Source organism: Ornithodoros turicata, chromosome 9, assembly GCF_037126465.1.
Source record: "Ornithodoros turicata isolate Travis chromosome 9, ASM3712646v1, whole genome shotgun sequence".
NCBI classification, from domain to species: Eukaryota; Metazoa; Arthropoda; class Arachnida; order Ixodida; family Argasidae; genus Ornithodoros; species Ornithodoros turicata.
This window is the reverse complement of record NC_088209.1, coordinates 35,809,940-35,836,113: the sequence shown is the minus strand read 5'-3', so window position 1 is coordinate 35,836,113 and position 26,174 is coordinate 35,809,940. Positions and strand designations below refer to the sequence as shown.

General features: G+C 43.8%; 3 protein-coding genes across 4 annotated transcripts; 1 reads left to right on the top strand and 2 right to left on the bottom strand.

The window, feature by feature from the left end:
• Nucleotides 1-69: 69 nt before the first annotated feature.
• LOC135368783 (ATP-dependent RNA helicase A protein-like) lies at nucleotides 70-14,935 on the bottom strand. 2 transcript variants are annotated; one of them, XM_064602297.1, is made up of 27 exons: nucleotides 14,838-14,935; nucleotides 14,600-14,727; nucleotides 14,198-14,341; nucleotides 13,921-14,091; nucleotides 13,710-13,849; nucleotides 11,894-11,940; nucleotides 11,687-11,823; nucleotides 10,982-11,086; nucleotides 10,743-10,907; nucleotides 10,290-10,367; nucleotides 9,966-10,085; nucleotides 9,820-9,891; nucleotides 9,590-9,731; nucleotides 9,339-9,421; nucleotides 8,338-8,494; nucleotides 8,163-8,269; nucleotides 7,314-7,412; nucleotides 6,223-6,432; nucleotides 6,078-6,151; nucleotides 5,226-5,378; nucleotides 4,979-5,139; nucleotides 4,136-4,247; nucleotides 3,202-3,553; nucleotides 1,902-2,069; nucleotides 1,717-1,832; nucleotides 955-1,167; nucleotides 70-804 (listed from the first exon to the last, which is right to left on the bottom strand). In XM_064602297.1, exons 2-27 carry the CDS (start codon nucleotides 14,711-14,713, stop codon nucleotides 432-434), a joined length of 3,813 nt encoding a protein of 1,270 aa, XP_064458367.1. In that variant the 5' UTR covers nucleotides 14,714-14,727; nucleotides 14,838-14,935; the 3' UTR covers nucleotides 70-431. The 2 variants fall into 2 exon arrangements, with proteins under 2 accessions (XP_064458367.1, XP_064458368.1); XM_064602298.1 differs by lacking the exons at nucleotides 13,710-13,849; nucleotides 13,921-14,091; nucleotides 14,198-14,341; nucleotides 14,600-14,727; nucleotides 14,838-14,935 and adding an exon at nucleotides 12,475-12,562.
• A 1,044-nt stretch (nucleotides 14,936-15,979) lies between these two features.
• Nucleotides 15,980-21,223, bottom strand: LOC135368780 (WD repeat-containing protein 46-like). The gene is made up of 14 exons (XM_064602295.1): nucleotides 20,981-21,223; nucleotides 20,588-20,776; nucleotides 20,403-20,515; nucleotides 20,047-20,134; nucleotides 19,624-19,685; nucleotides 19,262-19,517; nucleotides 18,395-18,530; nucleotides 18,192-18,291; nucleotides 17,658-17,811; nucleotides 17,416-17,566; nucleotides 16,940-17,034; nucleotides 16,683-16,778; nucleotides 16,293-16,391; nucleotides 15,980-16,156 (listed from the first exon to the last, which is right to left on the bottom strand). The coding sequence occupies exons 1-14, from the start codon at nucleotides 20,990-20,992 to the stop codon at nucleotides 16,058-16,060; spliced, it is 1,650 nt and encodes a 549-aa protein (XP_064458365.1). The 5' UTR covers nucleotides 20,993-21,223; the 3' UTR covers nucleotides 15,980-16,057.
• Nucleotides 21,216-25,834, top strand: LOC135368781 (cell division cycle 7-related protein kinase-like). Its single transcript, XM_064602296.1, has 10 exons — nucleotides 21,216-21,621; nucleotides 21,702-21,794; nucleotides 21,870-22,005; nucleotides 22,135-22,228; nucleotides 22,318-22,460; nucleotides 22,796-22,940; nucleotides 23,522-23,784; nucleotides 24,238-24,320; nucleotides 25,316-25,465; nucleotides 25,543-25,834. The coding sequence occupies exons 1-10, from the start codon at nucleotides 21,456-21,458 to the stop codon at nucleotides 25,797-25,799; spliced, it is 1,530 nt and encodes a 509-aa protein (XP_064458366.1). The 5' UTR covers nucleotides 21,216-21,455; the 3' UTR covers nucleotides 25,800-25,834.
• The last annotated feature ends 340 nt before the right edge of the window (nucleotides 25,835-26,174 follow it).

Here is a 26,174-nt window from a genome sequence, read left to right as displayed (position 1 = left end):
CTTTTCATGATGCATTTTGCAACACCAATGCGCAATTTTGTGCACATCGTAAGTACATATAAAATGAGATACACTTGAGAAGCTGCATCTTTATTATGCAGAAAAAAAAAGGGAGGCAAGACTGCATATTTTTTACAGCACCACCTCCACACCACATTGCCATGTGTATATTACATGCGGCACAAGTAATGCTAAAGAATTCGAAGAATGCTAAAGATGTGTATTTTACAGCATGGGAAATGGGGGAATACATAGAACAAGTCAGGGGATTGAGATAAAATGCCAAATACAGTCAAACTGACTAGCTCATGCTGTTGCAATAACTTTGGGGAAAGGGTGATTTCTCTCACCCACAACTCAACTCCAAGCAAACAGAATATTTGCAGTCGACAAAGCCCCGTGTTAGGTGCGACAAATCCCCAAATGACAGTTTACCAGGGCCGACGGCCCCCACGTCCAAACCCACCCCGATATCCCCTCTGAGAGTCATAACCACCACCCCTGTTACCGTACTGCCCACCGTAGCCGCCACCACCACTACCACCACCACCAAATCCGTTTCCACGCCCCCTGAATCCCCCACCATATCCCCCACCATATCCTCCTCTGTAGCCACCACCTCCATAACCATCAGAGGGGTTCCCATAACCCCCCCTAAATCCCCCTCGGGGGCCACCTCCGAAGCCGCCCCTAAACCCTCTTGGTCCTCCCCTGAAGCCTCCTCCTCCAGAGTTGTCACTGCCATCCAGTGGCCGGTTCATGCCCGAGCTGAGGCGCGGGGCTTTCCTCGGTGGGGCGTCGTACCTGTTGAAAGACACACGTTAATGTGTTCCACTGTTAATGTGTTAAAGCTTGTTCCGCCTGTTCCATTAACCAGTTCACGTGATGAAGAGGAGGACACTTTGAAAGGTTTGAAGTGTAAAAGCAGACACGGTGGAGTGACCTCGCACTTACTCAAAGGAGTCCGCAACGACAACATTGTCGGAGCTAAGCTGAGCAGCATCAAAGCGGCACAGCTTCTTCACGATGTCCGTTACCCGAGCAAACTCTTCGTGGGGCTGGCTGAGCAGCTCAGGATCTGCTGCAGACTCGGAGATCAGATTTTCAACGCATTGCTGAAGAGCAACAATGTTGGCTGCAACTTGAGGGTCCATTTTCAAGTTGATCCTAAAAAATAAACATGCTGTACTTGAACGATTCTAATGCCCACATTTCCCCCTCAAAATATGCACTCAATATGAATTGCACGCTTCAATCGGGCCCAAAAACGACAGAATTAAAAAGTTAGATATAAGGTAGCTAAACGTATCACCATGGACACAGCATGCTTTTGATGACCAAGCTTTTTATTCTCGCATTCATGATTTTCAGATGTTTGTGTGTACATGCAAAAAGTGAGGTATTTCAAACGTATTGGATGGACGACAACTGTCTGGGAAGTGTAATGCAAGAATTTTTGTTCCAGTCGGAAAATTTGTTTTATGAGGTATGCAGTGTTCAGCCTTAAATATTTTTTTCAAATGTGTCATAGAACCAGCACCTATAGTTAGCTTTTCTGATTTTCGAGAGTTAAGAATACCTGCGCGTTACAATCGTGCAAATACAGTACTATATATGAAATGTAAGGTTTGCAACAATCACAAACTTACCACTCAATTAGAGCACATGCATTCACAAAGGAATAAAATGGTTCAGAGGTAGGAACAACGGGCTCACCATCCGTCCACTTGGACCACATCGCCAACCAGCTCCACTCGTTTGCAGCCAAACAACAGGATGTGAAGAGGAGATATCATGCTCATTTGCTTGCATGACACTGCCCTGGTACGAACCTACACGGAACAAATTTCGGTCGAGTTACAGCCTGGACATGTCCCTAAGAAAAAAGCCGAGATAACTACCTTTTCTCCAAAGACAAAGAAAGGAGACGGGAACTTTTGCGGTAGGTTGGTACAGTTGACCGAGAGCTTGTGAATGAGCGCAGTTCGATTGTCAGTTGTCAACACTTTTCTCTTCTCCGTGTGGTAGCAAATGTTGGGGTAGTGGCCCATTGTTAGCAGACCTACAACCTGAAATACAGAAATACAGCCATAAATCTTTTACTAGAGCTGTGCAAATAGCAAAATTTCCATTGCGAATAGTTTACGAATGCCTCACTTGCAATGCGAATCGAATAATTTCTTCAGACGGTAAATTCAATTTGAATAATTTTGAATACCCCAGGCTGAATAATTGTGTTGGCTGTGGTGTTGTGCTTATTTGATGATGTTCTGCTCTAAACTTGTAAGCCTTTTCACCCAGAATAACATATCATGAGAGAAGGATCCCTCAGTCTTGTGTATCTATAGTAGACTGCACTACTGGGATGAACTGCATTGGGAGGTAGTCAACGTGTTCCATGCAGCCTGCTAGGTATGCATCTCCTCATTTCTGTGTTTACATTGTGAGTTTCCTGTACTTTTTTTTTATAAACTGCACATATTTCCCTCTGTTACTGAACATAACTCTGAAAGTTGGGAGTACATTTTCTGGAACATGTAGTGCCCAGTGTGCCTAGTGCTGACTATGAGCTCACAGAACTTGTAGACTTTAGTGACAAAATATTGTAAACAGTGTACAGTGGGCTTCGCCTAACACTCGAGTGTAATGAGGTGAAGCAGACTTGCAGAATAGAGCCATACACCAAAAGAACAATGTTGGTGACATGAAGTGGGCTTCACCTAGCACTTGAGTGTAACGAGGTGAAGCAAACTTGCAGAACAGAGCCGTACATCAAAAGAACAATGTTGGTGACGTGAAGTGGGCTTCACCTAACACTCCAGTGTAACAAGGTGAAGCAGACTTGCAGAATAGAGCCGTACCCCAAAAGAACAATGTTGGTGACATGGAGTGGGCTTCACCTAACACTCGACTGTAATGAGGGGAAGCACACTTGCAGAATAGATCCGTACCCCAAAAGAACGATGTTGGTGACGTGAAGTGGGCCTTCACCTAACTCTTGGATGCAATGAGGCGAAGCCCACTTGCAACACGTCGATAGCGATACTTTGCTTCAGTACTATTCGAAAAATATTCAAAAAATTTCAAACCCTGAACACAGGTCACAAATAGCATTCGAATAGCATCACATATTCGTTTCATCTTCGAAATTTCGAAGCTCTATCTGTTACTACTCCAATTTCTTAAAAAGGGGTAACATACCACGTCCAGCTTTGCATCCTGTCCTTGGAACGCGTAGCTCTCCGGTGCCACGCTAAGTTCCGGAAACCCGGCTGTCTGAAGCAGTGTCACCAGCTGATTCTTTGCGTCGTGAGTGATGCGCATTGTCGGCATCGAAACGGAAAACTTGTCGCAGAAAGCAGACTCCGCGTACTCTCCCTGCATGTGAGCCTGCTCCCAACGGCTGTAGACGTTCAGCAGAGTGACGTGATCGCTCCAGCGGTTTCCGAAGAAGCGACGGTGAACGAAGCCCAAACGGCGCGGAAACGGCGTGTCAAACGGCTCGGGGAACGTGCTGCTGTTAGCAGAGATCGTGCACAGGGCATCTCCGGAACTGAAGAGGGAAAAGAATGTGGAGGAACGTTTCGCTTCGTGGCTCAGGGAAGCACGAGCAAGTGTTCGAGACAAATCCAAAGGGTGCGTTTTCTTATTCAACTCTGGCAACTCTGAGTTACTCTCAGAGTAGCCAGGGAGTGACAACTCTACTCTGCTCTGCTCTGAAGAAGGGTAGCCATCGTTTCTGACGTCACACACAAGCTAGCAGACGACGATGCGTCGTCTGCTATCAACCGTCCTGTTGACAGACAATATGGGTGGTGTTCATTTTCGAAATGTAGGACTGGTTAAAAACTGTCGAGCATTTCCAAAAATCTGCTGGAGTGCACGCATCTGCGTTAAGTTGTTAAACAGACTGTCTGCCAGCACTTCCACATCGTCTCGTCCGTCGGGCCAGTCCGCCATTTTGAGCGCAGAGTAACTCTAGCCGTTCGAAAATTACGGTCAAAGGTGGCTACTCTGGAGTCACGTGATGATAAAGGCTCCGACGTCGTTACCCAACTCCTGGCTACTCGGGTTGAATAAGAAAACGCACCCAAAGACGCCATATGAGCCAACAATACGGCAGCAGGCGACTCACCCAAAGATAAGTCCGAGGATGAGCATCTTTCCGAGGCGGGGTTCAATGGGGAGGCGAGCCAGTATTTTCCCGAGTGGCGTCAACTCCCCGTAGACAGTCAACGCTCCCATCTCTGTGTGAAGCATAATTAACGTGTTCAACTCGACCGCTATCACCAAGTGCCCAAGTCCGTTAACACCTCAAGAGCCGCATTATTTCAGTGTAGCGACCTAAAAGAATTGTTTTTCTTTACTGGAGAATTTGACCTTGAAGTATCAAAATTATTGTGTAAGATGCTTATTGCGCCAAAACACGTTTTGCTGCTTCGTATTCATTTGTTTCCGCTACAGTCACCCCAATCAGCTGATCATCCAGGAAAACTTCGCATCACATCTATCACATCACTATCACATCTTTCAAGACGTCTTTCCCGGACACACTCAAATTGGGAAGCAAGGCGGGCGGGGGCGGTACATTATTTACATCCAGTGCACACGAATGTTTGCAGGTCTAAAAGTCCGTCCCACAATCGGAGCGAGCAAAACTCAATTTCCCTTTCTTCGAGTTCCCAGCTGGCTAGTCCCTTCATTGATGAGCGACACCATCTTTAAATGTATGTTGCCAGCGCACATTGTTACTTGTTTCAAAGTTGACAGAAAACGTGAGAAACAAATGAAAACGTGTGGAGGGTCTATCCCCGGAGTGCTGAATGAGGCAGAAGAGCTACACTTTTTCGAGGAATACACCACAGTAAGGAATACAAAAAAATACTAACAACATCTTCAACCAGGAAGCTCATCCATGGCACTTAAGTGGCTAATGTCAGTCTGCGCAAAACAGTGAGAAAACAACGCAGCTATCTACCTCTGAGAAGGACTTCAGATTCAATAACAGCGTCCAGTGGCGGTGGCTCCAGTGCTTTCGCGAGAAACTTTGTGATGTCTCCCAAACGCAGAAGCTTGATTGCAAGGGCCAGCTCATGCAAGGGAGTCCTGAATATCTCGGGTGTTGTGTAATTATCCAGCCTAGAAAAGGGAACATCAAAGCATTGCGTTAAAAACAACTGCCACGCATTATAATGACGAGCGTCTACAATACGCGGTGTACTCACTTTTCAAAACGTGCCCTACTGCACAAGTGAAAACAGAAGCCAGGACGCACACGCCCAGCACGGCCTCGTCGCTGTTCTAGGTTGGTCTTTGACGCAAATACTGTGGCGTAGTTTGTCATGTTGTTGTGGGAAGTGAAAAGCTTCATCTTCGCTCTGAAAGTAGGTATTTGCTTCCTAAAATTACCTTGGCCATTCCAGGAGTCATTACCAGGTGTATATGAACCATGCAGCACATACTTAGAGGTGCAAAAGAACAAAAATTTCTCTCTTTGCACAATGGAAGAAGCCATTACCTTGGCTGCAATACGAAAGGAACGGGATTCATCCTTTACGCGCTTTGTGATTTAAGAACAACGGAAACTGCAAATTTACTCTCTCTCTCCCCCTCAAGAGGCAATGCAAATCTGTGTGAATAGGGTGTTCAGTCACCACAGGAAACTCTTTGAGGAGACCAACGGGAGGCAGCTCCGCACTGTCACAAGTCTTGTGAAGGAGGGAAAGTGCAAATTGCAGTTTCCTTTGTGCTTAAATCACGAACGACGCAACAGTACGTTCTGTTCCTTCTGTATTGCTGTCACTGCGATACTCTTACCACATTTACTGCGACACACTTACAAGACATCTTAAAAATACTTAGCATGGATCATGTGAGCTAACACTGAAAGATGAGGTACTTCAGCAAAATGTAAGATTTCTCATTTGTGCAGGAAAACTGCATGCCCATTGCTGCGCTTGTATTTTGCGATCAGTAGTAGGTTAGGCATTCCCCCAAGCTGGTAATATGATATTCGGTGTTTTCAGAAGATACACCACCATCCCATGACACTACACTAAGCAAATAAATTCACTCACTTGCACGAGTCAATCACGTAAACCACATCATTGATCGTGATGCTAGTCTCGGCAATATTCGTCGACAGGATCACCTGAAATAATGAATCGCTAATTTGTAGACCTGCACTGCCCAACTGGCATTCAAGCAGTTCGTTTCACTCACCTTAGTGACATTGTCCGGAACAGCCCTGAACACTCTTTGCTGTTCCTCTCGTGGTACTTGAGAGTGCAATGGAAGGATCAAGTACCGTGAAGTTCCAAACACCGGGTGCTGTTGCAGGTGCTTCATTAGAGCAAATATGAGATTCCATCCCGGTAAGAATATGAGGACAGCGCCTTTTTCTTCCAGTCCTGAGATGTAGGTGAGCAGCGCCTAAATCACAGAAATGGGTTATAACAGCAATAGCCATCATGCTGCGTTCGAGTAATGTTTCTCTTTTGCCACGCTGTGGGACAGGTTTTCATGAAATAATTTAACAATTTTCCAGGATTTTTGGAGATGCTCCACACGCATGCCAACAAAGCAGAAATCGCTCAAGATCATGGTTCTTTTATGGATGGACAGTACCAAGAAGAGCAAAACCATTACAGTTTGAGCCGTATGCCACTATAGTAAATACCATTCAATGAATATGTATAATTATGTATCTCAAATGTCCAAGGCCCCAGCTCACTTGTTTTGGCAACTGAATGACCGCTGTTGAACCCTATGAAGGCAGACTGGGGCATAAAGTGAAGGTCATAAAACCAAAAGAAACGCAAAGCAACAAACAAATGTTTATTTATTTATTTATAATTCGTAAGCCCAAAGGACCATAGTGGTCAGTGTTGTCCCAGTGGTCTGCTGTCTCATACCAGTGAAGGGACATCGCTTCATAACAAAAGTTGCCTCAACAAAATCTATCAAACACGCACAAATATGTTTTGAGGCATGCTCCTTTACTCAATCAAAACAATTCACCATTGTTGCGCACAGCAATAGAAACTCTAAGTGCTATTGATGTTTGAGATCACTGGAAACTTTGAAGGTGAGAGAGTGGATTGGAGAGGGCGTAACCCCCCCCCCCCCCCCCCCACACACACACACTTTTCACCGTTGAAAGTGACTTTGAAGTCACAACAAGCATGTCTGATCCTGTCCAATTTGTGCAAGCACGCGTGTCACACTCACGCTTCAAAGGTCTACAAAGTGTCATAAGGCAACATAAGGCCAACAGTCAGTGGTTCAGTTTGTGAATATCCACGGTATCTTACCTCGATAAGCTCAAACGATAGCTGCTTTTCGTCCAGCTGTGCCATTGCAGCTTTGGTGCTGGGCTTGTAACCAGGTCCTATCACCTTGTTCAAATTTTCCTGCAAAGTGACAGTTAATACATAGTTGAGAGAATAAACATTCTTAAACTGTACAGAAGAGAAAAAAAAGTACGCTATTTCAGACCGTACACGTATTTACACCACACAGCTACTGATGTCTTATTGTTCGTGTTCCAAGTTTGATAAGTGTGTATGCAGTATATATATGACACATCAATTGGTGTGCGTGCCTCAAAAAAAAAAAAAGACGCATAAAAACTAAGAAAAACGTGACCTCGCGATATCTGCACTGCCCTCAACCGCATGCATGTTGTCGACTCAGTTTCCTCATTTTTGTTTTAATGGGACTCACTGTCATGCTTTCTTTTATTGCAAAAAAAAACTAAAAAATAATAATAATAAAGGGAAGTGAAGGAAACAAAAGCATCTGCATGGAGCACCTGATGCATACTATGTGTAAAAGTGGAACAATACCGTATTTACTCACGTACAGGATGCAAATTTTTTTTACCCCAAAAACGTAGCGCCACTGAGGGGGTGCGTTCAATGCACAGGGGGAACACACTGGAACCCAACACTCGGACTACTCTCGTTTTATTCCGATATAGCCACAGCGATTCCCCAGTATCGAACATCGACACATAGAACAATAGAACACATTTTTACATGAATTTATGGAACAAATTTCTGCCGCAGTAATGCGTTTTTGGCAATCTGCCACAACCCGTCCGTTACATGGCCCATTCCCATGTGTGAGACAACATTCCAACAGAAACGGATGGTGCTTACGTCAGCTTCATCCGTTTCGATGCCGTCGTCGTCGTCCTTCCGTCGCTTCTTGTTGTTAGGAGGTGGAACAAAGTCCAAGATGTCAATGCAATCTTCCAAGAAGTAGTCTGTAAGGGCAAACAAATACGATTAGATGCTAGCACAGCATCGCCTCTGGGTTCCCGTTAATAGTTACCTTGCACGGGGTATGACCTGCCCTCGACCTCTATGACAGGGCAGTTGTCAAAGTACTCTTGAAAGAGTGTAGTATCAATGGTTGCAGACATAAGGATCACTTTGAGATGCGGGAATGCCCTGATTATATCACGGACCACGACCATGATGAAATCAGTCTGAAAATAAGTATTATTATTATTATAGGTATTGTAAGTTATTACTATAAGTAGAAATCGGTATTATTATGACATCTGTCCTCCTTGTGACACTCTGTAGACAAATCTGGGCAGGAAGAAGAGCTGTTCCCACACCTTTCCCCCTACTCTAACCACTCTGTTAAGAGATGAAATTTCATGGAGTAAATATGCGGTGTTTTTCATTATACCGACGAAACAAAATGCTACTTTTGACTTCATGATTTTGGTACGCAATCCATAAAACTGAGTTACGTGTCGCTTAATTTATTTAATCACTCGTAATTAGTGGGAAGACCTTCCCTAAAGGTAAATATGATTCTTCCCATTTTTTAACACAGCTTTTTTTAATAGCATATCAGCTTCTGCATATGCATCTGGCCTATCATTGCACAGTCTACTACATGACAAACACACACACACACTTGCAGAGGTTATGCCAAGTGTCAGGATGACCAATGCAACACACTACAAGGGCGTTACGTAACAAAGTTATGTGTCTCCATATATCCCAGGCATGGCATGGTGAGCATCACAGACAATTTAACATGTCAGAACTGTGTATGTCAATGCCCAGAACAGAGCGCAAAACTTCGACGATTTCCTTTGGGACATCAATAGGCAGGACTACCTGACTTGGACACATTTTATCGTGGGTACAGGCTATTTTACATTTTATCATTTACACGACCACTTAGTTCAGCATAGAACTGAACCACGCCAAAAAATATCCGCTATGTTTTTTAGGGTCCTCCATCGAGATTTCCATCTTCCAATCACACAAATCACGTAAAGACTGGAATAAAAAAAGAACCCTCTCACATACATTGACATCTCGTTCATGAATTTCATCGATGATGACGTGCGACACCCCTCGCAATCCAGCTTCCAACTTTCGCAGCAGGACGCCTGTGGGAAACAGACGACCAGGGTGTCGAAACCACGTTACTCTTGCAAACCAACGTGACAAACAAACAGGTAAACAACAAACAGGTAAACAACGAACAGGTAAAAAAACAAAAAACAGGTAAAACAAACAGGACAAAAAGGTAAAATGAGGCAGTACTCCATACTGACCCACAGTGCAGAACAAGATGGAACAGTACGGACGAGGTAAAACGGATTCGAAACGGACGCTGTATCCCACGCTCTGGCCCAATTCTTCCGCACGCTCTTCAGCGATTCTCTCGGCCACCGAAGTGGCGCTGATGCGACGAGGCTGAATGACATTGAGGGAATCAACGTGTTACAAGTTTAGAACACTGTCGCCGTCCCAGCAGGGGGCGTCGCGTGAAATTTTTTTTTACCTGAGTCACAATTATAGCACACTCAGCACCGATGCCCTGATTGATGTACGAATCCAAGATATATTGGGGAACCTAAAGAATTTCATGTTGTTGAAAGACTTTTTTCCCCCTCAAAAAATCTGTTCGTGAATTTAACGTACGCGTACCTGAGTGGTTTTTCCGCAACCTGTTGCCCCGCGAATTATTACTACGGGAGACTCGTGGACAGCATCCAAGATGGCGTCGTAGGACTTGTAAACGGGAAGCTGATAACGCTCATCCAGCATCTGCAAATCAATAAGATAAGTGGCAGTCGTTATGGTAACACATGACATGTAGCTGAACTGCATCCCCCCCCCCCCCTCACATTGCTTGACATGACCTTCCACATGCTGGTCTCCCCCAAATTTATTCCGGCATGCCAGCTAATGCGAAGGGTATGGTAGCAAACCTATCAAGACTACAACTGTTATCTACATGCTTCTGCTAACCTTTTTCAGCTTCGGATCTCTGTCGATTTGGTCATTGTAGCTGTTGAGTATGTTCTCACTGATCTGTTGCAGTGTCAACTGAGTAAAAGAAAATTTTCTAACATCAGCAAACTCAGCAGTGATTACAAAGGGCCTTGTGTTTCAGGGTTAAACCAGGTAAAACTCGTTTTTTCCCCCCCCCCCCAACTTGCATCATCCTCACTTGGGGTAAAACCTAAAAAAATGAACTTAACAAAGTGCAATTTCGGCCACCAATACGGGCACTGAAGGACCCTAATCGTTCTGCGCTCAGCGCAGCTGCTCCCGATATTGCCCGATGCTTTCCCGATATTGGCCGATTTCACCCCATTTTATAGCTTCCGAGATAAAGCCCCTATTTAAAACAAACAAACATATAACCCAGAAACACAAGGGACTACATGAGCATGGCAGGGCTTAGCAAAGTGAACTCACGGTAGCCATGGGACCCTCATCAATATTGCAAGAAATCCACGGGTTCCAGTTTTGCTGGGGAGGTGACCAGGGTACCACTCCTCCCGGCACTGGTTGTGACACTACCTTCTCTTCCTCCAATGCCTTGGGTACCTTGAGACTAAACGCACCGGTATCCTCCGACTTCTACGGAAGCAGCACCGGGTTACAAGAAACAATCCAACGTGAACTGCAATTTTAATCCAATGCATTTCACTAACGTGGTCAAGGGGAGGAACTGTGATGCGGTTGATATTCAAGGACTGTATGACGCTCTCTAGCTCCTCAGCAAGCTCTGGTTTGACAGCAACTTCATAAGGTTCCAACTGGAAGAAAAGACGCGCACTATAAGATATCCCACGCACTATAAGATATACACAGGGTGTCTTTTTTTTAGGCGATACAGATTTTTCATCAAAAAAGCTATAGGGGCTATAGACATGCTGTTTTCACTTCTATCGCCTCTGGGCTCGGCGGACGTTCTTGGCCGTGTGTTGCTCGACCGTCAAATGACTGATTACCTAAAAATCGTTAATTAACTTTTTAATTATAAAAGCTACGAAGTTGTCCCAATGAGAATATCGGTTCCTTTCGGTGACCTGGTAGTATTGTAGCAGTTTTTAGAACGAAAATACGTTTGGTAGATCGTCCGCAAAAAATTTGTGAAGAAATACCATTTTCTTCTTTATTTTGTTTGTTGCACATCTTCGGAGTTAATTGACGAAATTAAATGTGCACGAAAAACCCCACCAATTCTCTATGTTATGGCATGATCATGCGACAAAGACATACTGTACATGAAATTTCCTTTTTAACAACCTATTTGAGTCGGTAATTGCCTAGAAATATCTAGCAACATGCCATTTCTCGATCGAAAAATAAAAAATAAATCTGACTACATGCGTTCCCCTAGGAAACATTTGTACCTTGCTCTCAGTTTTCTTTTTTGCCACACCCGAGTAGGCGTCAATTGCACCGAGATGAAAGAGCTGCCTCACGAGTGAGAGAGCGCACGACTTAGATGCCATCAGTTTATTGGAGCCTTGCTCTCTCGCATGAACCCCTGCAAGAAAACATTAGTGGCAGCAAAATACGCAAAGAATGCTTCGAGTAAAAGGACAGCCGAAACTCACGCGTGTTCAATTTGCGCACAAAGAAAGCCATCTCGGCTATGAATGACCTGAAGAAAACAAAACCCAACGTAAGCACACTTTTCAAGCATGACGGAAGATGTTAGTTGATGGGGGTATCTCGTTTGCTGCAGGTTTACATGGTTCCCACTTAATTTTGGATATTCACGAAAACAATATTCAATATTTCACAAAAACACTTCTAAGCCACGGGCATCACACAGCACAATACATGGGGACCGCATTCACAAAGTTGATTGAAGACTCCTGAATGTTAAAAGGACAGAAAGGAAAGCTGGTGAATACAACACAGTGCGCTGTTCATTTTGTCACACTCCTGGTTTCCCGCGATTGATTGACTCCAGGTAAGCCAAATTTGCGCCGCAATTCTGCAAGAATGAGAAGACGCAAAATCGAGGGTTTTCAAGGACTGTGCAAAATTTCGGGGTCTCCCCAATCTTCAAAACAACATTTTCAAATTCCAGGGCATTGATGATGTTTCAAGGACCAGTGGGAACCATGGGTTTATTACGAATCACCTTTTTTTTAGTTTTTGAAGAACAAACAAAAATTGCAGAACCAACCAGTCTTCCAGTGGTTCACTCGTTCAGAATGCTCGCCGGGTTCCCCCGAGACACACACACGGAGGGCAGCCGTTGCGAGGACCATTCCCCGACCTGCAGACACACACCAGTCCACCAGCTCAAGAACATGACCCTCAAACATTCTTCCGCAACTTCAAAGTAAGTGAGCTGGGGGACTGGGCGTACTGCCAGAACATGCGGCAAGGGAAAACGCAGGAGCGTTCCAGTGGCTCCTGCACATTTTCCGTTGCCAACTACAGCGATGCAACAACAGGTCCGTTTGGCAATAAGGAATGCTTTATTCGCAAATCAAGAAGAAAGCACTCCTTCGATACAAGCAGCACTTGCACATGCTGCTCCTTTCAGAGTTCAGTTTCTAGAGATGGATGTCGTGCCACTTAATGTGGTTCACATTACTTTTAAATTCCAACAACTCTGAGTGTCTCGCAGAGTCATTAACCTCGGCACAAATGCGAATAAGGGTTCGCAGCTCGTGTTGCAAAAAACAGTAAAAGCATCTGGACCGAGAGAAATGTTTCTAATTCAGTATATTAAGATAAAACTGTGTCACAGGCATGTTTGTACTTGAGAAGAAGGGTAGTACAGTCTAACCTCGTTAATATGACACCCGGTAATGTGATACTTGTTAATGTGACACTCGTTAATATGACATCCCTGCTTTATGACCACTTTTCTCAGGAACCATTCACTCTCAATGCCCTCTGCATGTAATTCTTGTTCATTAATAAGACATTTCGTTTATATGACAAGGTAAAGTCGGAGTCCAGTTTTTGGGGTACGTGACTCACTGTGCCCCTACCTAAGATGTTTAAAACAGTGGTTTCTTCTTCTTTTCATTTCTTCAACAAATAAAGTGTTATGTTTTTTGAGATGCCTGGCTAAAGATTCGTATTCTGTTATCAGCTTTCAACTTTTAGAAGCCTACGTAAAAGGCATGGTACAACTTCTAACACGTCGTGTTTGTTAAAATGACAATTCGTGTTATGACCAAAATCCGCAGGAACGGCCGTGGTTGTATTGAAGAGTTTTGACTATAAACACAAGTAGGATCGTATGACGTAGTAAGCTGACTGAAGAGCATAGTTTTTGTGTTGTTTGGCCCTTCATCTTCTGTTTTTGCACTTTTATTTTTAAATAGATATTATCTAACACAAGAGGCATACTTTATCAGTGCTGTAATGAGACAGATTAATGATACAGCAGCTGTGCCTTACTTTCCGTGACCTGGTCCTATCTCGTGGTACGCATAGTCCACGTTGATTTTGTTGGTCTGGAGAAACTGGTGTAACCGTGACTTAGCATTGTCAATGGTCCAGTTCCCATGAATGCCTGAGTTAATATCCAGGTCTTCAGCCTGCACACAAAAGATGAATGACTCAAATACAGGCCACTCGAAAAGCGCAGTTCCTTAAATATATGGCTCACTTCTTCTAAACGGCGCTTTTCTGCCAGTCGATCCAAGTAGGTGATGGGGGGCCCCTGCCGATAAGGCAGGACCTGAGACTGGTTCTCGTTTGAAAAACCACCAGGTGGTGGTGGAGGTCCTCCTGACATAACAGGGCCCTCTCCTGACTCTCCACAAGGTGTGCTTCCACTCTGCAAATAACAAGCCAGGGTTCACATGCACAACACATGATTGCAAATATGCACAACCGACGCTCATCAGCCAACATCTTTGGTAACAATTCGGAAAGCAACCCACCGGGATCTCAATGGGAACTTCTGACGCCTGCAATATGTTGCTGCGGACGAGATATTGAAGAAAATCTCTCGCTGCATTGGTTTGTGCATCTTTTTTGTTGGTAGAATTTCCAACAGCAACATAGTCGTGGCCAGAAACGCGGACCTGGAACGGAGCATCGAGTTCATCAGCAACGTCATCGAATATGCGATCAGTGTATCAAGCCGCGGGTAAATAAAAACACCTAAACCTGCAGCGGTTCGTTCATCGACGTGGACGACACACGGCTTGCCGTGTAGCACATATCTCGTTTAACAAGGACTCAAACTGTTGCCGGTTGCGTGAAGTAATCTCGGTAGGCCTATATACACGTCCATATCCATTGCATAACGCAACATTGTAATATCTCGGAATATGCGTTACCTCGCATAAGAACCTTTGGCGATGTTTCGGGCCCGTGTTTTTGAACTCATATTGTGGGGTGGCTTTTTGTTTCCCGCACCACGCATACAAGAACGTCTTCGTTACATCCCCCATAGCTGGAAGGGATCCTGAAAGAAATGAAACGTGAGATGCTACATGCTACGTTGTTACGTCTGCATAGTGAATCAGTGGAACGGTCGTTGTATTCTTGTAGATTGTTACATGCTTGCCAACTTACTTAAGCAGAACCAGAAGGAGCCGGTCAATAAGCGATGTCGTCAGTGTAGGTGGCGACGGCGACCGTTCTATTCTTCGCGCATGATGATGATGATGATGATCTTGGGACCGTTCCCTTTGTATCGGCACGTAACAACCACTGATCTCGATTGTAAAAGGCTGGATCGCGGATAGGGAGCGCGGCACCTTACAAAATTGTGTGATGACAAGCAACGATCAACGCCTGCAGCGCTATAAATACTCACAATCTCCGTTGCCTCCCATTGTTTTCTATGGGCGCACACTGCGCTTTAGGGCCTCCCAACATGGCGGCCCGAATGCACGCCTCTCCCCCGCGAGCCCCTCTCCCATGCGCCATCCAGCCTTTATACATAGAGATCAGTGGTAACAACGGACGCCAAGGTTGCCAGGTGACAACGTTGCAACGTGGACAAACCGGACCAACGCCGATCTCGGGCAACCGAACCGAAACCTCATGGAAACGAAAATTTTTTAGTGAACCGGAACCATAAAACACCGCTTCAAGCGGTTCAAGCGTGGAAGCGAGGTGATGAGCGAAAATGACGGAGATGAACCCGAGATGATACATGCGCAGCACCGATATGGACAAACACGCACGCAAAAAATATATTGTTGAAAATCGACAATTATGCACGCTCCTTTTACGGCCGCACTTTGGAATGTGTGAAAACAGACGCAACCCTAGAATTTCCACCTCACACTGTCAGAAGCCATCAACAGGTGCTCCCACAAAACTTTTTTATCAACGTATACAGAGTCACTTGAGGTTGCTTACCTTGAGGCGTTATATATATCTCTGTCGGGTGGCTTTCGTCAGATTTTGAAAGTTACCTCAGTCTGGGGATACAAAAAAGTGATAGTGTGCTCCCACACTCATCTCTATTCAGCAACCACTCGGTCTGCTGTACAGGATCAAGACAAGAGGAAGGCCAGGCTTGGGCCTAAGAATGTGTCCTGTGTAGTGCTCTAGTTTATTTACATAAAGAATTTCTCCTAATGAGGATCGCAGCAGTAGGGCTTAGAAGTCGTAGTTATGTGCTTAATGTAGGAAACTGTAAATGTGCATAAACACACGTTATGAGAGCATCCATAAAAGCCGAATAAAGTGATAGTAAAAGTAAATATGTACAAATATGCCTTTTTATGACAAAAAACATAAGAGACATTTACATAATGCATGAAAGCATGAGAATTCTGCCCTCAAGATTTTGGTTTGAACCTGTCAAGGACACCTTGCAGCTTTTTGGATGTCGCAGCATCTTTCTTAGTTTTCTCCTTTTGAGCCCCTTGGATAAGTTGCTGTAGAAAAAAAGAAAGAAGACAAAATCAGAAACATACGCGTAAAAGCTACGATGAGGGCACAAAAACGGATGAGGTACAGCTACGGTACATGCCACACGTGGGCTTGAAACCCGTTAGGGCTATAATTGCTTACCCTCTTCTTCTCCGCTTTAAGCTGCGCTTTTGCCCTGGCAGCCTTGCGTCTCTCTTTTCCCACCATAGGTGTTGTGTCAATCGTAATGGGTTTCAACCACTGCAGAAGGAAAAAAAAAAAAAAAATGACAGACAAGGGTCTTTTAGGATTCTCGGCCCACAAGAAAAGTTGGTTCCTATCTCTCGTGCTCTGTAAACGTCCACTCCATGTATGTACAGGGGTCTTTGTTTTCGGGTTAAACCCAATTTTTCACGATAGTGTTGCTCAAAAGTGTACAAATAATGGGCGCTCAGGTTTCACTGCATGTTTGGCGTAACTAGTCAAAGACACTGGATACATATGAGTATGCGTGGAGAGTGACACGACGCTACAGGCAATACTGTTACGTACTTTCTTCTTGTTGTTCTCTTCCACCTTTGTCTGCAAAGTTTTGAGATCAACTTTGCCCAACATCTTAGGATCCAGGCAGATCAGCTCAGGTTGAATCTGGAAATTGTAGAAAACAAGGATGCCACTAAAATTCCTCCGTTTGATGGTCGTGCGTAAAATAAGAACTAATTTATTTTTTATTCTCAGGTCAAAACTGGTTGAAAGTTTTGACATATTCACATTTTCAGCCAACAGATCACAAACAAAGTTCGGCTTGCCTTATCTAGGAGTGCCTTGACTTCCATTTCTTGCCTCTGAGACTTGGTCATGTACGGATTACTTTCCAGAGCGTCAAAATTGGGCTCTCCAGATCCTGCAATTACACTGACATCAATCCGTATTCGTGTCCTAAAAGCAACACAGGATCAGACATTGCTGTCGATGTTTGCCAAACTCTACTGTGAGCAGGGATTCCCACCACACAACAGTATTCTTGACAGTGTGTGTCGAGTCTGTAGCAGCAACGCATTACTCTCTGTTGATTATAATTAACTACAAACAAAAATATGGTGAACAGCAACAATGTCAGCTCTATATTTATCATTCTACTCTTCTACGCTTCACTGTTAGTAGTGCAGCACAATCCATATCAGTGGTTCTTTTGGAGCACGATTACTATAACCTATTGGTGAATGTATTGCCTCTTGGTGAATGTAGTATTGTAATAAACAAATAGTGTCGTGGCATACTTCACCTGGTACTAATATGCTCGTGAATCCACGCTGATGTCCTATGCCCAGTACATCTTCATACGGGCAGAACTCGAGCGCATTAATCGTGCCTGCAGCCTTATGGCGCAAGTAAGGGGACTCTACGGTGGCACTGCGACAGCAGTCCTTATACACCTACGACATAAACCAAAACAAGCCATTGCACGATATTGCCTTTCTATAGACACTCATAACTCAGTTCAAGAGATTTGGAGCAGCCCCTTACTTCCGCAAAGCTACCTAGAGAGACAGCGAGCAGGTGCCTTTGGCTGAAGCTTAGATGGCCACCGGCAGTCTTTAACTTGTACGACTTGAGACACTTGTATGTCCTCAGGTCCCAAATCTTAAGCGTGCGGTCCGTTGCCGCAGTTGCCAAGTACCTAGTATACAAGCATCACGATTAATGTGAATAGTGTTGCAGGTGTACGACAAATTCGATGTTTGGTAGCTAAGTTCCCTTGTTTCCAAGCGTTGTTTTCTATGTACATCATAACATGAACAGTCCAAGCGGAACAATCGGAAAGTTTTTGTGCATGGTGGCTGCTGAATGGGAGCTTTCACCCTCTCCTGTTCTCTTTCTACTATTTCTCTCTCTCTCTACTTCCCTGATCCGATCTTCTGATCCTCCTCCTCTCCCATTTGGCATCGCTCACTCAGCTGGTATTTGTCATGCCAAAAGGTCGCAATACCAAATTTTGAACAATCCCACAAGCAATTGTTATTGCAAAATGAATACATGTAGCAGTGACAAAATACGTACATCCCGGTGTCATCTACAGCGATATCCCTCAGTGTAGCCTTGGAGCACAGCATACTGACAAGTGGTTCATTGATATTTGGCGACCAGATCTTTACAACTCCTGTTGAAAAGGGTATTGTAAGGCGTGTTGCGAGTTAAAAAAGAAACATCAGATGGTGAAACATGTGCTGCGTGTAAGAAAAGGCAACAAGACGAGTCCGCACCATTTGGATGTCCCGTGAGAAGAGTGGCATTGTAAGGGTTTTGTTTCATTATGTTAAGCCTGCCAGACTTTGCACTGAACTGGGCCACCATCTTTCCAATCGAGACGTCCAGCCAGGACAGGAACCCTCGTTCGCTCTGCAGAGGAAAGTGACTTGTGTGAATTCTCCGCATGTTGATCTTTTTAACGTTATGTGCGCATTTTTTATGGATCACTTTTTACTTGTTAATTGTAAGACTTCCAGCAGTTGACTTGTGCACCATTACTAAGGCTACTGCTGTTCATAGGCACATAAAATAAAAGTTTGAGTTTGAGACATCGTCGGAAAGATAAACCGTGGACTTTTGTATGACGTACGTAAGGCCCTTTCTTTCGAGATAAAACATGCTCTTGCCAATTTGTGTTGCCTGGCTGAACTTGTCACTAGCTCAGGTAAGGTCTCATTGCAGGATTTTGTGCCTTGGATTGTGCAGAGATGTTTTTTTTTAGACCAGAGAGGTCCATTAAGGTTACAAATCATAGGTTGGTTCAGACACCCATATTCCGGTTCAATCAATGCTCGACCCATATTCGGTTTTTACACACCGTTCTGACTTTGTGGAGGTTTTACTTTGCAAGACTTGGGGGGCGGGGCACTGCAATTTTCAATGAATTTTGAGTTTTTTTGAGATTCCATTCTTTGAAACCTCAATAAACTACAAATGTTCCTTTAACTGAACCACCCACAGCCTTGCCAAATGAACGCTCCGAAGACCTTACATGATTATTTATACCTTATACGATTATTTGTAAGATACTATTTGTGAGTTACATAAGAACTAAGGTCATACTAGAGCGAGAAAGTTTGCAAGGTTGTCTGTGAACTTACTGAAGTGGCAAGGAGGAAATGGTACGGAAGAAAACACATTTTGAGGATTCCATCTAGCATTTTGAGGCAGTGCAGTTCAGTGCCCTGGTTGTCATAGATATATGTCCATGACTTTTGCGCCACCGCATACATGGTAGGCATGTGCAACCACTGCACATCATGTACAGACTCCATGACGTTCATTTCACAGAGCAGGTGTTTTGTTACCCAGTCAAGCGCTGCTACGTGGCCTCGGTGGCCTCCAAGAAGGAGATGCCTTCACAGAAAAAAAAAAAAGAGTAGCTGATTAACAGAAAAAATATAGAGACCAGTCAAGCGACTGTGTTTCAACAATGCTTTATACACTGCTCCAAATAACTTACCTTCCATCTCTAGAATAGTTTACAGAGTAGGGGCCATACTCTGGAAGGTTCAGGTCAAAATGCTAAAAGAAATGAATGAATAAGTTTGACGAATCTATTTTTTCACGATCTGTTTAAAACATCTGACAGATGTGCACACATGCTTTATCACTTTTGTCCGTTCTAGATAAGGACAACGATTATATAGAAGTATGCAGTTACAGTAAATATCCCAGATTGTTTAAAACATCTTTCAACAAGACGAATGCGGAATAGTCAGTCTGCATGGAAGTTCCAGACGATCCCTTCAAGGGCGAATGGCTATATGCATAATTTTTTTCCCTGAATGGTATCTGAATGGAATTCACTGCCCAATTACCTATTTCTGTCTAAAAACTTTGACAAACAGCTTTGTTAATGGGATAATAATAATAATAATAATACCTTCGTAGCACTGGTAATGTCGACCACTTCGGCAATTTGATGTTGGTAAAACTTCACTGTATCTTCTCCTTCATCTGCTTCGAGAAATCTAAATGAAGGGATAGTAGATTTCATGTTAGCATACAAGGTGCACATTAGTTGTTGTGGGTCATTCTGCGTGTAACGACAGAGCAATGGCACCCTTCCCACCGAAACTTCTGCGATAAAAGAGACACAGTTTGTTTCAAGTTCTACATTCACAGGTAGATCATGCTACATGCAAAGACCATGTAGCTCACACGCTATTTTCTTGCTATATTACCATTATTCCTAAAATATGCTCACAAAGAGGAAACCATGTCCAAGAGAAAGTTTACCCAACATCTTCTGGCAACAGTAGCTCTGCACGGGTTGCTTGCAGCACAGATTTTCTAACTTTCTTCTTCTGCGCTTGAATTTTCTTCCTCTTAAATTCTGAAGATATGCCTGACTGTAAAGGGAACAAGTCAGGTTGAAGGAAATGTATCTTGACATCTCATACAGCATCTAGCGAAACACTTACAAGAGAATAGGATGCAACCCGTTTGTACTTCGCTACTTTAGCCTCGTCGATATGAACCGTCCCAGTGGTCCCAGCATGACTCTTCTGTTGTTTCCTGATTCCCTTTTTGTGTTGGACTTTAGGGGTCGTCTTGGAGCCTGCATTCTGTTGCGGTTTATTTTCAGGGCTACCAGAGAAGTACCTGTTTGTCTGAAAATTTAAGAACCCATTCAAGAATGAAAGACGAACTTCGCTTGGACTACATTGTCAGTTTTTCTCTAATGCAGTGCACGTTGAGACGAGTCAAAGAAAATAAAGGCGAAAGCCATAACTTGTTCATGTACTAGACGTGGGATTACATTCGCAAGGTCAACAATAAACCACAAGAAACGGCAAAGCATTTTAGAACTGCACCTTCTTGAGCATCGTAGAGTACACAGGTAGTAAACGACAGTTGTGAAAAAAAACTGGAGGAAGCACGTGTTGAGTTGTAAACAAACGAACTTCCGTTTTCCGTTGTTACTGTCAAACCAGCTTCCTAACGAGCAACAACACCTAATCTCATTTGGCACAGGGCAAACCTCAAAGCAAAGTTACAAGCAGCATGATAAATTTAAAATAACGCTAATGAGAAATTCGATGCAGCAGCGAGTCAGCGTCAGCTGTGGTGGCAGCACTGCAGCATGATCACTCATCACCACGCAACGCATTCTTTCTGTTTTTTGCAAGTTCACGTTGATCGTTGTGGCGGGAGTTTTGTTATAACTGAGCTTTGAATGATGAACAAGTTCACCGTTTGCCAGCCGAATCGGTACTAGGTTGCACTGCGTCCGATTACATTATGAAGTAGTAGCACATTTTGAAATACTCTCTGGAAGTCGACGAAGCAATGGAAGTGCAGCGAATGGAACAAGCCACAAAGCATGGTCTTGATCACGTCCGCAAGATACAGTTGCCATTCAGAAAAACTCAGGTCTGCAATGCCAGCACAAAAGCACTCGCACAGCCTCAAGTCCCAGGAACATTGCTGAGCAGCAGTGCAAACGCTAAAAATGGTAGGTGCAGTCAACGAGCTATGACGCAAACCAAGAAATGACAGAAGTATACAAACAATCATTTAATTCGTTAATTTCAGTTACAGACGAAAAGGACGACGAGCCAGTGTTGCTTTATTCATACATTCCTCAAGTTGAGAAGCACTTCATCTTAGACGGCAAAATAGGAGAGGGTATGTAAAACAGCATGACGTCCCTTATTTGGTAGCTCTGATTCTTTCTAAAATGCGCACATGTACCATTTTTAGGGACTTTCAGTCATGTATACAAAGCTCGGCTTAGGACAGGCAAGGATATTAGACAGGAGTTTGCCTTAAAGTTCCTCATACCAACAAGTCACCCATCCAGAATAGCGAACGAACTCAAGTGCCTCCGAGACATAGGGTGAGTAGAAGTATTTTAACTCTTTGTATTATTGTGCAGCACATTACATACAACCATGCTCGAGATTTTTCTGATTTCTCACACCTGACAACCACTGCTTACACTCACAATTTATGCTCAAAATCCTAGCGGTTGCTGCAACGTGATGGGCATACTAACTTGCTTCCTGCATAACGGCCATGTTGCGATCGTCATGCCATATTTTCCTCACGAAAAGTTTTCAGTAAGTCAGCATTTTTGTCTTGTCTTCTCTACTCCCCGGTTTCCCATTCACTGAAATTTCACAGCAGTGCTTTTCCCCTATTATTGTAGGAATACGTGGACCAGCTCTCTACTGCAGAAATTAAGGAATATGTCAGAAATCTGCTCATTGCACTCGAAAGGGTGCATTCATTTGGCATCATTCATCGCGATGTCAAGCCCAGCAATTTCCTGTACAATAGGAAACTTAAAAAGTAAGTCTCCGCAGTGAGTCACTTTGTATCGATGCAAAGTGAGTCACTTTGTATGAAAAACACGATTCAAAATTCGATCCTGGGCAAGTATAACATCAGTCAGGTACAGCTTCAAGACTTGAGGAACACCACCACCATATTCTTTTTTTTTCTTTCATCTGTTCAAAACAGTGAACGTACTGCCTTGTTCAGTATGAAACAAACTTGGGGGCTGCAGCTACACTAAAGCTTGCTTTCTGTTTAATCGTTACGACTGAATCAATAACGAATCACGAATGACTACATTTAATCAGAAGCATTGTTCCGCATACAGTGTGTGAATTGCCTTTATGCAGGTTTGCGTTAGTGGACTTTGGCTTGGCACAGAGGCTGGATGACAATGAGACGTCAAAAGCCTGTAATGCCAGGCCTTTTCAACCTCCACCGACTTCTACCACCATACCAAGGAAAAGGACGCGAACGTTAAATCAAGAAAATCAGGTGACATTTGTGATTGTGCCTTTTTGTGAGATTTATGAGATTAGCAGCTATAAGACATAATTTATCCCCGATAACGTACAAAAACCCAACATGAACAACTTTGAAGCTTCAAAGCACGCTACCTCCATTAAAGAAGCATGGAAAGTGCTTCGGTCACTGCCTTTTTTTTTTTTTTTTTTAACCAAGCCGTTAGCCTGGTTCGATGTTCTGGGAGTTCTCTCTCTCTCAGAAAAATATTGCACACAGGGAATTTTTTTTGTTGTGTTAGTTGTCAAGTGAAGTCACATCCTTTCACGATGCGTCAAACAAAACCGGATTGAGGTACAGTGTCTGTGCCGGCCCAGTATTTGTATGCGCAGGTGCAATTTCTCTAATATACCGTTACACCTTTTGCTGTAAAACTTGGATTGCAGGTTCGTATTGGCGCAAATAATCACTGCAAGCTATTGCAGCACCTTCAAAAGGGGCATCCTCTGCCAATAATGTACGGGCACTGCTGTTTGATTTTGATTTCATTGTCTTTGGTATCGAAGGTGCTTGAACATAGCAGTCGTTCTAAATAAAACTTCCGTATTGGGCAGTGTTCAACACCAAAGAGGCCATGCTTGCTTGGCATTCCTGCTGTCAGTCCACTGCACCTGTCCAACTTGCACAACATACCACCCACTAGCCTTGCAAGTGCTGAGGAAAAGAAGGCTTCACCCGCAGCACTAAGCAACACAGCGTTCAACAAACAGTCGTCACTGCTTTCCTCATCTCGCCCAAGGGAAACGCCACGTCGTGGAAAATCAAAGCTATGTTGCTGCTTCGGTAGAAATGAGGTGTGCAACATCTGCCTATCTAGGTATGTAACCATTTAAGACATACTCGTTGGTACGCTATGCAAGTGGTAATTTTTTGGACTACCAGAATCTGTCGATCATGTGCTTTCGTAAAGTATTGAAATTATTTTTTAAAAAAGCAATAATTCACTGTAGCTACCTTCACTCAATATACAAGATGTGTTGCATATGACAGGACAGGCATTCTGATGTTGAATCTTAAATGTATGTGCAGTAATGTGAGCAGCACTGATGATGCTCCAAACATGTTATTAAAAAAACAACAAAAAACAGTGTTTTATAGACTTGTACGTGAGCAGTGACATAATCTTGGCATTGCGTTGTCCTGATGCTAAAGCATGTTCTCAAAAGCGCCATAAACTGTGACAAGTGCTCCCATATACATATTGTTGAGCATTTGAAGTTCCTGTAGTTACCCAACTGAATGCTTTCTTTTCTCTCTCTCTCTCTCCCAGAGCTGCCGAAGTGGCCCCAAGGGCTGGTACACCAGGGTTTAGAGCTCCTGAGGTCCTCATGAAGTACAAAAACCAAACTACAGGTTTGTACAATGGCAGCATAAAACGTTGTTAAGTAGCTACATATGTTTCACGTAAAGAGTATTTTTGCATAGTACTATGTAGTTCCCACTGATCTTTGAAACTCTTGGATATACCCTGGAGTTTCAAAATGCCATTTTCATGGTCTGGAAAACCATTCAAACTTTCCACAGTCCTTGAAAACCTTTGATTTTGCATCTTTTTCCTACTCTTGTGCAGCTGTTAGTGCAAACTCCGCTTATCCGGGGTCAGAACTACAATTTTGAAATCGCAGGTGTTAGCACTAACTGAAATAGGAATCAGCAGTGGAAACCAGAAGTGCAAGGAATGCACAGTGCTCTGGGTTGTATCCATCCTCGCTGAAAGATCCGTGAAAGACCCTTGAATTTTTGTTTCAAAATTCAGTGGGAACAATGACTGGTCTAGAGATCTTGCAGTAAGCATAAGAGTGCCTACTCTCAGGAAATGTGGGATACCTTGTTGTACAGAACACTTTGTGGTTTGTAGTACTGGCTCCTTTGCTATACCCTTTAATAAATGTTTGAATACTCTAATTAAAAATGCAATATTTGACCATCATCAAAGTCAGTTTAAAATCGCCGAGTCCTCTCCTAGAACGTACAAAAATGTGTCACCTGTGCTGTGCAGTTTGCATGTGTTTCTTTGTCAAAGCGTAAAAAAAAAAAGAAATTGCGGACGAGTTTGGTGTCTCGCCAGCAACTACATCAGTTCTAGTCAAGAACAGGAAGCGAATTGAAGACTCAATTGCCAATGGCAAAAGTGGGAAACGGAAAAGGCTGCGAGGATCTAAAAACACTGTCAAAACAGCGTAGCTCTAGTCGTTTTCGGCAAGTGCATGCAGCCAATGTGCCATTAGTGGGCCTGTTACGAGATTTTTATGTTGTTCCTGATACGATAAAACTCCTGATGTAGTAAATCCATGGGTTGGTCCTTACCAGTTCACTAAAAAGGGATTCTGCTGTACTTTGATCTGCAGCAATAGACGTGTGGTCGGCTGGTGTGATCCTGCTTTCACTCCTGAGCGGACGCTATCCCTTCTTCCGGGCCCAAGATGACCTAACTGCTCTTGCAGAGATAATCACCATCATGGGCAGCACCGCTGTGCAAAATGCAGCTCAGAAAATGGGTATGTCCTTACCTGAAGCAACACGATGTCTGGAAGAAGTGCTTGCTTTTAATTTATCTTCCTGTTCGCAATATCAGGGAAGAGGCTGACGCTGAGCCACCAAAAACCGGCCCTTGACCTGAAGACCCTTTGTGAAAAGCTAAGAGGAATCCATGGTCAGAGTGCACAGCTGGTGCACAAGGATAACGAAGAAGCTGCTCGACAACGGGAGGTTACCTTCCCGCACCCAGACAGTGCTTGTGACCTTCTGGGGAGATTACTGGATCCTAATCCATTTGTACGCATTACAGCTACAGAAGCACTGGACCACGCATTTCTGAAGGAAATTTTGTAACGTTGGCAATGCCATAATAAATGGGTTTGTTAACATATTGTTTACATAATTAGTATGCTGTTAAGGTACAACACCGACATAGTACTGCGCTTTCAAATAGTTTTCGTAATGGAATGAGTCGGGGAGGGGGGATCCCTTCCCTTCCCTTCCCTAAAGGGGCAGAAAGGGGAAAAGAGGCAGTAAAGGGAAGGGAAAGGGATAGATCAAATCCCAAATGGGGTCCCTATTTTGAGAACATGGCTCAGAATTCAGAACTAAGAATTCAATATATCTATTTTAAAATCACAGAATGCTACAGATGTCCACGTTACGGTGGATGTTCTACTTGTACGGCACAAAAAAAAAGATAAGGCACAGAAGAAGTAAAAAGGAGGA

Bases quoted from the DNA above. Each gene is read 5' to 3' on its own strand.
- LOC135368783 (XM_064602297.1), bottom strand. From the start codon at position 14,713: ATGGGGGATGTAACGAAGACGTTCTTGTATGCGTGGTGCGGGAAACAA. The intron at 13,850-13,920 runs GTGAGCCATATA...TTTTGTGTGCAG, and splicing joins AAAAGCGCCGTTTAGAAGAA to GCTGAAGACCTGGATATTAA. The intron at 1,168-1,716 runs GTGAGCCCGTTG...TTTATTTTTTAG, and splicing joins GTGGTCCAAGTGGACGGATG to GATCAACTTGAAAATGGACC.
- LOC135368780 (XM_064602295.1), bottom strand. The intron at 17,812-18,191 runs GTACGTATTTTG...CTTGTATACTAG, and splicing joins GCTGTAGATGACACCGGGAT to GTACTTGGCAACTGCGGCAA. The intron at 17,035-17,415 runs GTGAAGTATGCC...GTGTAATTGCAG, and splicing joins CACGAGCATATTAGTACCAG to GATCTGGAGAGCCCAATTTT.
- LOC135368781 (XM_064602296.1), top strand. From the start codon at position 21,456: ATGGAAGTGCAGCGAATGGAACAAGCCACAAAGCATGGTCTTGATCAC. The intron at 21,622-21,701 runs GTAGGTGCAGTC...CGTTAATTTCAG, and splicing joins CAGTGCAAACGCTAAAAATG to TTACAGACGAAAAGGACGAC. The intron at 21,795-21,869 runs GTATGTAAAACA...TACCATTTTTAG, and splicing joins AGACGGCAAAATAGGAGAGG to GGACTTTCAGTCATGTATAC.